The 12605-nt window shown below is 39.2% G+C and overlaps 1 protein-coding gene across 1 annotated transcript in view; it reads left to right on the top strand.

Moving 5' to 3' along the window:
* Nucleotides 1-12605, top strand: part of ipo9 (importin 9) — a 38255-nt gene that overhangs the window by 10111 nt on the left and 15539 nt on the right. Inside the window, exons 5-12 of the mRNA XM_034166100.1 lie at nucleotides 3113-3201; nucleotides 5792-5878; nucleotides 6741-6860; nucleotides 10007-10107; nucleotides 11310-11368; nucleotides 11529-11680; nucleotides 11792-11890; nucleotides 12296-12402. Coding sequence (XP_034021991.1) covers nucleotides 3113-3201; nucleotides 5792-5878; nucleotides 6741-6860; nucleotides 10007-10107; nucleotides 11310-11368; nucleotides 11529-11680; nucleotides 11792-11890; nucleotides 12296-12402 — 814 coding nt within the window. The remainder of the gene's footprint in view (nucleotides 1-3112; nucleotides 3202-5791; nucleotides 5879-6740; nucleotides 6861-10006; nucleotides 10108-11309; nucleotides 11369-11528; nucleotides 11681-11791; nucleotides 11891-12295; nucleotides 12403-12605) is intronic.

Raw genomic sequence — 12605 nt, 5'->3', positions numbered from 1 at the left:
CTGCTCCAACAAAGTCAAATTAAACAATAACGTTACAAAAACTACACAAACGATTAAAAAACGTCAAGAACGACAGCAAAACGAAACAGACGAACTGAGGTTTTTGTTGCCCTTCGTTCAAATTTTTCAACAGTTTAAAAATCCTGACGAAGTGCCAGCTGTAGGAACGAAGCTGCGCGAAGGTTTAACAATGCCAACGACAGTCAACAAAAGTCCAGATTTCTTGTTTCGTCAGGGCTTCGTTAAGTGCCGTGTGACTGGGCCATTAGTTGCAGCCCCAGTTTGTTTCAGGAGTGAGAGCATTTTACAGATTAACTGTGAATAAGCCAGTTTTGAGTTTCTCAGTGTGCATGCGTCTTCAAAACTGGTGACAGTGTTACTTTGTGCACAGCAGAACAATATTGTCAGTTGCTTTAGGCCCTAATTTTATATTTTGACTGTAAAGCGACACAGCACCCGTTTGGTGTATTCACCGGATTAAAACACATCAAAATACTACAGAAGACAAAGAATTTTTACTTGACAGTTTGAAGTGCGTTTTCTTTGTTTCAGAAGACTTCATACCCATTAAAATTAGCCAGAATATACAAAATTTGACTTGCTTTTTTTTTTAAATTCTGGGGGAGAACCCCCAGACCCCCCATAATCAATAGTGTGTTTTTACGTCACAGTTTGAAGTGAGTTTTATGTGATTCAGAGGGCTTCATACCCATTAAAATTCACCAGAATATACAAAATTTGACTTGGTCTTTAAAAAATGTTCTGGGGGAGCACCCCCAGACCCCCCAGAATCAAGACTACACCCCACCCCCACCACTCTTTTATGTACATATATGTTCAGGTTTTGAATTCTTTTTATGCTTTGTCTGTCTCTCCTTAGAGGCTATTTAGAATTGATTTGTATGCTGTATAATGTGTTTATTGTATTTATTAAGGAAAAAACAGTGTGCCCCCACTATGCCACATTTTAGGGAATTGCTGGCATTGATTTTTAGTCAGATGAAAATTTATTGCTTTAACCCATGAGTTATCTGTAAGTGCTGTGACAGTTAGAAGACGCCTGTGTGAAGCTAATTTATTTGCAAGAATCCCCTGCAAAGTCCCTCTGTTAAATAAAAGACGTGCAGAAGAGGTTACAGTTTGCCAAAGAACACATCGACTGGCCTAAAGAGAAATGGAGGAATATTTTGTGGACTGATGAGAGAAAAATTGTTCTTTTTGGGTCCAAGGGCCGCAGACAGTTTGAGAGACGACCCCCAAACTCTGAATTCAAGCCACAGTTCACAGTGAAGACAGCGAAACATGGTGGTGCAAGCATCATAATATGGGCATGTTTCTCCTACTATGGTGTTGGGCCTATATATCGCATACCAGGTATCATGGATCAGTTTGGATATGTCAAAATACTTGAAGAGGTCATGTTGCCTAATGCTGAAGAGGACATGCCCTTGAAATGGGTGTTTCAGCAAGACAATGACCCCAAGCACACTAGTAAACAAGCAAAATGTTGGTTCCAAACCAGCAAAATGAATGCCTTGCAGATATGACGAAATCATGAAAAACTCTGGTTATACAACTTGTTGGATTTGTGAGAATCTACTGAATCTACTGGTACCTTGTTTCCCATGTAACAATAAGAAATATACTCCAAACCTGGATTAATCTTTATAGTCACATAGTACTACTATTATTCTGAACACTACTGTATGTAATTCTCATGTCAACATTGAACTGTATAAGAATGCTTTTTTCCTACATTGTAAAATAAAAATGCATAAATGATATGGTTGTGTATTCTGCAGCAAATAACGTTATCACAAATTGTTTTAGGAGAGTAAAAATTGGAGTAATGTATTGCGTATTACAGGGCTGTGAAAACTGCGGATCTGTGAAATTCCACGGATTTTATCATGTGGAGGGTGTGTGTGTTTGTGTTTAACTCTGTAATTGTGATAGTCACTGAATTTTTAAAATGTCTATCGCAAAGTGTTCTTTTTTTACGACATTATGCGTGGTATAAGACCGTGGCTGATCTGTGTCTTACAGATACAAATCAGTGTCCTCGGATCTGCTGCGTTTCGAGGAGAAAAAAGCCTGGCTGTTGCGACCGTTGTCGTAAAGCGGGACTGGTTGGTTGTTGCGGTGACGCTTAAGCTAAACATAGCATGTGGACATTGCAAACCTTTAGAGCTCTAAAGTTTTTAAAAGACTTGTGCAACATGTCTGTGTCACGGACCGACGTTAGACAGAGAAGATGGCAAGAAAGATTGTTTGAAAAAGTCTGATAAGGACAAGAATCCGTGAAATTGTCGCTGGCTTCATGAACGCAGATGAAAGATGAGACGTGAAAAGGGAACTGTGCTCTCAGGAAACATGGAAACAATTTTTTTCTGTCCCTGGAAAATAAAGATTGTACTGTTCAAACAGGATTTTAGACAAGATTGTGACTTTTTTCATTAATCGAGTCTTTTTCATTGGAAAAAAAAAAGGTTGTGGCTTTGAATGGATTTACATGAATTTACACAAGAATGTAAATGAGTTTTTATTAATGTAGACTTTTTCATGGGAAAAAGACTGGATTTACAGGAATTTACACAAGAATGTGGCTTTTTTACAAAAAGGTATGTTATTGATACTTTACCATGATTTTCAAAATATTCCACAAGCTTTAGCTGTGGTTGTTGAAATGCTTTAACAGTCTTTTCAGTCTTGGTAAATTTCATGTAGTTTAATTGTTCTGCATTAATGCATAATTTGGTTTACAATTAAAATGAAAATCATTCCAGGTCCTACTTCCACGTCATATTCTGTTATTTCAACATGATCATTGACAGTTCAAAGGTTGAATACAGGATCATTTAAATATGCACTAATTTTGAGATTTTTGTGTTCTGGGAGATGCTGAAAATGTATCATTAGATAAAAAAATTAATTTTGTTTCTGGGGTCCCACAGGGCCTGAGACCCCAGCTCCTGCGGGCCTATGCCCCCCCCCCCCCTGCAAATTTTCCTCAGATTTCGCAGTTTTCATTTCACAGCCCTGGTTTTAATTGGTATGTTTTAAGCATATTTTTTCTCTTTTTTTTCTTTTTTTTTTCCTTCCCCCTCTTCAGAGTTTACAAGAGAGGTTACAGACACACAAATGCCGCTTGTGGCCCCAGTGATCTTACCAGAGATGTACAAGATCTTCACCATGGCTGAGGTAGTACAGTAAGCCCAGTTTCTACAAGTACATAGATGCTGCATTGAATTCAGTGTCATAGTAGGGTGTTTTTGTATTGAAACGTGTTGCAGGCATCCATTTCAAATAAGCAAATATTTGCACCAAAACAAAAGTTTTATTACTTTGAACATTAAATATCTTGTCTTTGTGGTGTATTCAGTTGAATATAGGTTGAGAATTTGCAAATCATTTATATTTTACACAACGTCCCAACTTCATTGGAATTGGGGTTGTAGTTTTGTTATCTTGCCAACATGGGAAAATAGTGTTTTCACACATGTGTCATGACGATAGAAGTTGTGTGAAAAGACACTTCTCTGGTGTGGAAACATTGACCTGACGCAAAAAAAAAAGGATTTTTAAAGGATTATTTATTTATTGGTGGTAGATGGACCTGAAAATGCATCAGAACATCTGAGATTTCAATGTTTTTTTTTTTTTCTGGGGGACAACCCCCAGATCCCCCCACCAGGATCTTTGGGCCTTATGTCCTTGCCAAAAACTTACAGGCTTTTTTTTTCCATGGCCCACTTTCTTCCTGTATTTACAACCTCAAATCAGAAAAAAGCTGGGGTGAAGTGGAAGATACAAAATGCAGTAATTCTTACATATACGGTGAGGAAAATAAGTATTTGAACACCCTGCGGTTTTGCAAGTTGTCCCACTTAGAAATCATGGAGGCGTCTGAAATTTTCATCTTAGGTGCATGTCCACTGTGAGAAACATAATGTTAAAAAAAAAAAAAAAAAAAAAATCCTGAAATCGCAATGTATGATTTTTATAATTTATTTGTATGTTACTGCTGCAAATAAATATTTGAACACCCTATCAATCAGCAAGAATTCTGGCTCTCACAGACCTGTTAATTTTTCTTTAAGAAGCCCTCTTATTCTGCACTCTTGACCTGTATTAATTGCACCTGTTTGAACTTGTTACCTGTATAAAAGACACCTGTTCACACACTCAATCAATCACACTCCAACCTGTCCACCATAGCCAAGACCAAAGAGCTGTCTAAGGACACCAGGGACAAAACTGTAGACCTGCACAAGGCTGGGATGGACTACAGGACAACAGGCAAGCAGCTTGGTAGAAGACAACAACTGTTGTGATTATTTACTAGAAAGTGGAAGAAACACAAGATGAATGTCAATCTCCCTCAGTCTGGGATTTCATGCAAGCTCTCACTTTGTGGGGTAAGGATGATTCTGAGAAAGCTCAGAACTACACAGGAGGACCTGGTCAATGACCTGAAGAGAGCTGGGACCACAGTCACAAAGATTACATTAGTAACACATGATGCTGTCATGGTTTAAAATCCTGCAGGGCAGCAAGGTCCCCCTGCTCAAGCCAGCACATGTCCAGGCCCATTTGAAGTTCACCAGTGACCATCTGGATGATCCAGAGGAGGCATGGGAGAAGGTCATATGGTCAGATGAGACAGAATAGAGCTTTTTGTAATCAACTCCACTTACTTTCTTTCATTGTAAAAAAGACATTGTGGCTTTGAATGAATTCAGGCTGCATGAATTTACACAATATGTGACTTTTTACTATAAGGTATGTTATTGATATTTTACCATGACTTTCCAAATATTTTACAAGCTTTAGTGGTTTTTGAAGTCTTAATAAATTTCATGTAGCTTAATTGTTCTGAGTGAATGCATAATTTGGTTTACAGTTAAAAGGAAAATCATTCCAGGTCCTACTTCCATGTCATATTCTGTTATTTCAACATCATTGACAGGTCAGATAAAAGGTTGAATATAGGATCATTTTAATATCCACTAATTTTGAGATTTGTTCTTCCAGGAGATGCTGGAAAAGTATCATTAGATAAAAATTTAATTCTGGGGCCCCACAGGGCCCTAGACCCCGGCTCCTGGGTTCTAGCAGCCGGTATGGTAGGTGGTCATTTTGTCACAGCTCTGTAGGGTTACGTTTATGAAAATTCAGTAAGCTATATATTATATTCCAATTCTAAGGTGGAACTATGCCACTATACAAAGGTATATCTAAAAAGGAAGAGTAAAATTTGACAGTAGAAAAGAGTGGAGTAGAGCCACTTAGGTGCCTGGTCTTGAGAACCAGGGTGGTAGGTTAAAAAGCTTTTTTTATCCAATGGGAACTCTCCCTACCCACCCACACAGCTCAAGAAAAAGGTATATATAATATAATAAGTAATAAGACATAGGAAGGATAAGACATCACAGGAGAAGATTATCAAACATAAAGGAGCCAACTATTTTGTAAGCTACGATGAACGTTGCTAATGCCGGCTAGATAAGCTCACGTTAGCTGTTAGGTATAACTAATTGTATCCCACTCCTCCAATATTTACTTAAATATAATATTAAAAAGGGGGAACAAGAAAAAGTAAAGCGTGTAGAAATGTATATGGAGACATAAATACATATATTTACAGAAAAATGTTCACGATTATTATGTTCACAATAATGTGCTTTCTGTCCTCATAACCAAGTTTGTTGAAAGCTGCAGTCCACCCTGTCAAATTTAACTTTGTAGACTTTGAAGCGCAAGCTTGTGTTGATTTTAATTTCTGCTGCAGGTGTACAGTATTCGCACCCGATCTAGAGCAGTGGAAATATTCACCACCTGTGCCAACCTCATTTGTGCGATTGAAGAGCTGGAAAAGGTGAGGCACACCTACAGTACATTAGGTGTTTTCATTTGATTTGACTTCACAGCATTTTTATTTATTTATTTATTTTTTTAAAATCATTGTCAGAATAGTCCATCTATGCCCTGTGGGCTTACTACCCATAGGGGGAACTGTTGGGGTCGAATGCGCTGCCCATGGGTGGCAGTGAAAGTCGAGGACCTCGACAGAGCAGACCTGGGCAGCAGAGGCTCGCTCTGGGGTTGTGGAACGTCACCTCACTGTGGGGGAAGGAGCCGGGGCTTGTGTGGGAGATGGAGTGCTACCAGATAGATCTGGTGTGCTTCACCTCCATGCACAGTCTTGGTTCCGCAACCACTCTCCTTGGTAGGGGCTGGACTTTATTCTTTTCTGGAGTTGCCCAGGGTGTGAAGTGCCGGGCGGGTTTCGGGATATGCATGAGTCAATGGCTGAGTACCGTTACATTGGCATTTACCCTGGTAGATGAAAGTGTCACCTTCCTGTCTTTTAGGGCGGGGGGACTGACTGTTGTTTGTGCGTATGCACCAAACAGCAATTCAGAGTTTTCGGCCTTCTTGGACTCCCTGACTGGAGTCCAGCATCAGGCTCCAGTGGGGCACTCAATTGTTCTGCTGAAGGACTTCAACACACATGTGGGCAATGACAGACGCACAGTTTACAAGTTTACTCATTGGCACTCTAGATCGCATGCCTGTTCGGCAATCAAATTCATGCAAGTGTCAAGGCACCTTTAGTTATTGAATTTACAAATGTTCTGCAAGTGATGGCATAGATATAGGAGTTTTTCTCAGTCTTGTGAAAGAGCCCAGAGATTTACAGCAGTTTTGAAACTGTACTTTCTTGTGTTCATGCGTAGGGTGCAGCCAAAGCATTGATCTTCCCTGTGGTGCAGCAGTTCACAGAAGCATTTGTGCATGCACTACAGATGCCCGATGGACCTTCGTCTGATAGCGGTCTCAAGATGGAAGTGCTCAAGGTGAAAAGCTTTGATGATATGGGAAATGGTCCTAAATCCAGTATAAAATAACTGGAATTATAGTGCAAGGAATTGTTTCATTTTAACAAATTTGTTGAAAGAAGGGGAGGAGCTTCAGTAACCAGTTTTGATAGATTACATTTAACTATAGCAGAATTGTTACTTAATGCAGTGGCAATTTGACAAAGCATGTTTCAGGGCTCTCCTCAGAAATTTAGAGCAAATTTTGGGTGGCGGGGGTGTCACCGGAAGATTATTTATTTTCATTCAAACAGAGGAGCTGTAGCACTTTACCTTTTTTAAATACTCATAGAAGCCATGTAACTTCATAGGCAGGAGAGACTGGGAAAAACATACATAGGTGCAAAACCTCCATTTGTGTACAGATTTCCATCAAAATTTGGTTCCATGTTCCGTTTATATTGTCATATAAAACTGCTAACTTAAAAAAAAAAGTATATTTTCTGGCTTTATTTTGACATGAAACATGCTCTTCTCAAAACGTGCATTCCTGTGCAGTAAATCAAGTGCACCCTTTCTTCTTCTGCAGTGTTTAATGGCAGCCGGCATCCTTATTGATGCATTGCTGCCACCTGTTGCATCAGTTCGTTGTAGCCGTACTGAATCCTGTGGATGACTCCAGTGTCTTTCAAGTATTTAAAAAGCTAACACTTCCCCTCTCACTTGACCTTATGGCTAAAATGCTTCCTACAGAAACTTCTTTCAGGCCTTACAATTGATTTCCTTCAGTTTTTACTCTTTAATAGATAAACCATTCAAAAATGACAAGATATTTGAGTTAAAGTTAAAACGCTGTGCTAAAATACTGTACAGGTATATTCATTGGTCATGATTTGCATTATTTATATTCCATCTGGTGGCATTTGAAAGTGGTGCATTCTGCTGATGACATTTCACAGCACTATTTAAAATTCAGTTGGTCCAGTGCTGGAATTTGGCATTATTATGCAGTATTGATCTTGTGATGGACTCTTTTAATGTAATTTTTTAACTATTGCATCAGTTTTAAATTGCTTACAAGTGGCAAAAGACTTTTCATTGGCAATAGTTATCATGTCTTTAAGTGTACCGTAATTTCCAGACTATAAGTTGCTACTTTTTCCCACGCTTTGAACACTGGCTTTTACAATGATGCGGCTCATTTATGGATTTTTCCAGGCTGTTTCACAAGTCAAAATATGTCAATTGATTTCCTGAAAGCTGCACTTCTCATGCGTGTAAATTTACACACAGAGTAAATATAAGGTCTTACTTCGTCATTTTAGAGAAGAAAAGTCCCTCCCCGGCACTTTGCTCCAGAGTTGGGCCTTCAGATCAGTCAGCGGAGCGGAGCCTTCCCCCCACCCTTCCAAACCGGTTCTCTGTCTTGGTGCAACAAGTCAAAAAAGTCACAGCACCTCATTAACGTCTCATTTAACACAGACTCCATCCGATCCTGGCTGCACACGATGAAATCTCAAGAAGTTAAAATTACTCAGTTCTCCATGTGGAGCGGAGAAGCCGCGCACTGGATGACGTGCGCGTCAATATTTACGTGTTACCTTCAGGGGGGGGAAGTATTTATGGTTCACATTTAAAAGTAAAAAAAAAATCTTTCTAACATCTTTTATTTCTGTGTAAACATGTTACATCATGGAGACCCGCGACTTATAGACAAGTGTGGCCTATTTATGTATAATTTCTTTTTTCGTCTGGAAATTATGGTATTATTTACTAAAAGCAGAAAGAGTGCAGTTATTGATTTGTTTTATAAGACACACTTCAAATTTGATAAATGTAGAATGAAAACAAAGAAAGCAGAATTAAAGTCAGTTAATGCAAACAGTCAGTACATTTGTGGAAACTTATTACAGACAGACCATAGAAGATGGTGAATACATTTTAATGAAATAAAGACTTGAGCCATATTTTGTTCCAGTATGAGTCAAATACCACTGTGTTTTAAACCAAGAAAAACTGACCAAAGTGATCTCAGAATGCACCAAATTGCACAATTTATTATTTTTTTTTCTCTTCAAAATTTCCCAGGGGGAACATGCCCCCAAACCTTCCAAGGGACCTTGTGCCTTTGACACTAGGCTGTCTACTCACAGAAAATGTTCAGTCAAAAAAGTTATGATGTTGCACTCATGAGCATAGTCTGAAAAAGAGATTCTGCTTGGTTGCCCACAAATTGAAAACAACAAAAAAGTAATAAAAAGAGATGAATAAATAAACTTCCATGCAAGTATCGCTCTTATTTATTGTATCGATTTTTATGTCTTGTATTTGTATGTGCTTTTAAAAAAAAAAAGTTTTATGTAATTTTTTTTACACTAATAAATTTATTTGGAGCTGCCCCCCCAAAAAAACCTTCTTGTTCCATGGTGAGTTTTTTTTTTTTTTCTTTCTTCCGTCTGCTTGCTGTCCCTACTGCGGTCGCTGAGCGCAGCATCCTGGGGATTGTACCGCCAGAGAAAGCACAAACAATCTGATCTGCAGGCTTTGTTTCCCGCTTGTGCTTCCTCACGATTCATGCCAACAGAGAGTCAACTGAAGGTGTTTCTGAACTCTCCTCACAGAAGTGGTGCTCTTACCCCTTTACATGACATCTGCTATTCTACCAATAGCAGCGCTTTCATTTTTTAGGTGACAGTTAACCAGACCAATGACGTGCAAGTCTTGCATGTTGAATCGTGGCGAGATGCCTGCTTTACGACCTTACACAGGAAAGCAGTAGAGACAAGAGAAATCACTTCTTGGGCTGCAAACTGAGACATTTCAATAAATTTAGGTAACATTATTTGACACAACAGAATGAACACCCAAAACGTGAAAATCAGCATGATGGCGCTGAGAATATAACATCCTGGCATTGCACCACACTTCCATTGCTTAGGGAGAGCCCTGATGTTTGAAACATTGTGTTTTCAGTTACTGAGATAAGCATGCCGAATGCATTTGCTTATTAGGAATGTTAGAAAGCAACTGTTTGGTCAAAACAAAGGGGGGACATTTTTTATAATGTAATCTCTTTAAAAATGTATTTGAACAGTTGACTTGCTCATTTTGTACATATTCATTCAGCATATTTAGCTGCAGGGAAAATTGTATTTTTACAGCACTTGTCATTCTCTTTCTTCCAGGCTGTAACAGCATTGGTAAAGAATTTTCCAAAACCCATGGTGTCCTGTATGCAGCAGATTTTACCCATTGTGTGGAACACGCTGACCGAAAGTGCATCTTTATATCCTTTACAAATTCAGTTAGCTAGCTCTTTGGTGTGATTATCACAATAAAAGGATTTTTTTTTTTTTTTTTTTTTTTTTTTTTCAGCTTGTTTGTCATGAAAAGAAGCTAATCTGTGAGCAGTCTTATGGTTATCTGCCAGGAAGGAGTACTGCAGATATTTCCATTGACAGTGTCGATGGAGCATTGTAGAGACGATCAGGAGGGATTGTGTTTGGAGAAGGGTGAGGGTGCAGTGCGGAAAGTTGTGCTATTGTATGAGGAAGTTAAGAGTGACATATGTAGGTGAGGGTGATACAGGATATGTATGAAGACTATGTGTGGTAGATGAATGATTTGAGGTAAAGGTGGAGTTGTGTCTGGGGTTTGTTCTGATCCCTTTCTTGTTTGACTTTGTTCATCAAGCTGCCCATCCACTTACAAACTGCAGTCTCAATGGCATCTGGTGCTTGCAGTTGATACTGTGACCTGTAGTGAGAATAGGGAGTGAAGGTCATTAAGAGCAAAATTGTGTCTGTTTGAGAATCAGAGTGGTGGAATGGTGAAAGTCAGTGAATATGGATGAGTTATTAAGGGTCACCTCTCCAAAGTACTGGGGACTGTATTAGAAGGTCAAGACGGATGATGGAGAAGAATGGCAGATTTGCAAGAGTGAAAATTTAGAAGACCTGCAAGACCAGCTATGTCGTTTGGCTTGGAGGTGACGGAATTAAGAAAATAAGTGGCACTAGAGGCGGTAAACTTGAAGATGCTTAGAAATTATCCCCCTCCTTCTTTTGAGGGTTATTTTACCAGATTGGGCTAGATTATACATGCTGATAATTGCTGGTAATCTCATCCACATAAAATCTTTGAAAAGTCAGTGAAATCAGTGAGAAGATGGATTTCCTGTATATTCGTTTTGTAAATTGTTTGTCAGTTGTCTGTATCATGGCCCAAGCAGAGGGTCACCTGTTTTGAGTCTGGTCTGCTTGACGTTTCTTCCTCAAATCATCAGAGGGAGTTTGCTCTGGGGGTTGGTAAGGTTAGACCTTACTTGTGTGAAGCACCTTGAGGCAATTTTGTTGTGATTTGGAACTATATAAATGAAACGTATTGAAATTGATTCAGTAATTAAGGCTCCTTTTTATTAAATTTACGAGCGGCTAGTAGGCATGAAAAGATGAGATGATGTATAAATTTTCTTAATGAGATGTTCACTTATGTTAGAACAGAAGTCAACTACACAGAGGAGGTGGATGACCCTGTCGACTCAGACGGTGAGCAGAATGAACATGTTCCCAACCAGTGAATACTGATAATTACTGTATATTACTGCACCAGAAGCATGGGATTGAAAGTTTGTTGTGTCCCTTATAACAGAATTTTCTGTATCAGCATTTTGAACTCCTGCCTGGTATTCAAGACTTACTTTTGCAGGTGAGGTTTTGGGCTTTGAGAACCTGGTATTCAGCATTTTTGAGTTTGTTCACACGCTGCTGGAGAACAACAAGTTCAAGAACACAGTGAAGAAAGCCCTGCCTGAACTAATCTACTACATCATCCTTTACATGCAGATCACTGAAGATCAGGTGAGACTAAATGTCAGATCATGTGGTTAAAGTGGTGGGCGGGTGCACCAGCATCTCTATCATTTGAGTCAAATCAGAAGTACACAATTGTTTGCAATCTTGTGTCTTTAGATAAAAGTGTGGACAGCAAACCCCCAGCAGTTTGTAGAGGATGAAGATGATGACACCTTCTCTTACTCGGTCAGGATCTCTGCTCAGGACCTGCTCCTAGTGAGTTAAACACATAACTAAAGCAATAACACTTCATTTTGTAAGCCCTCATTCTGTGTACTTGGGTCAGTTCCTACACAGAAAATCACCTTTAACAGAAAGCTGTCTTTCTCTCATCAGTAGTTGAAAGGGAGGACTGCTTATATCATACAAATTCTGTATCCAAAGAACAGCAAATGGCTAGATCGTAGCGAGTAGGAGGACATGCCTCATAGGTGACAGGGCGTCCACTTAGCAGCTGGCGAGTTGCGTTGCCTTTTACGTGGACATGCATGCATTCGAAGATGACCTCTTTCTTTGTGTAGTTAATTTTCAGTAAACCAGAACATTATACAATTACCTTCTTTAAAAACATGTTTATGAAAATATCTTTGCAGCTCATAGGTATTGATGATCTGTTTGCAGGCTGTTGCTGCAGAATTTCAGAATGAGAGTGCAGCAGCACTGGCTGCTGCTGCAACCAGGCACCTACAGGAAGCTGAGCAGGCCAAGAACAGTCACAATGACCACTGGTGAGGTGAAGCTCTTTCGTTCCATCACCCTAATAGTCTATGGGCCAAGTGTGTCTTCAGTACCACTTAAGGTCCTCAAACATCACTGAGAGTCCAGACTTAATATAGCCATCCCAGGGTGGTGATCATTGATTGATTTTTAAAATCCTCTAAACATATTGAAAAGTACACCACATTGTTAGTCTATCATAAAGAATTGAAAA

The sequence above is a fragment of the Thalassophryne amazonica genome, chromosome 3 (genome assembly GCF_902500255.1).
Source record: "Thalassophryne amazonica chromosome 3, fThaAma1.1, whole genome shotgun sequence".
In the NCBI taxonomy this organism is placed as follows: Eukaryota; Metazoa; Chordata; class Actinopteri; order Batrachoidiformes; family Batrachoididae; genus Thalassophryne; species Thalassophryne amazonica.
This window is presented reverse-complemented; position numbering and strand designations above follow the sequence as displayed.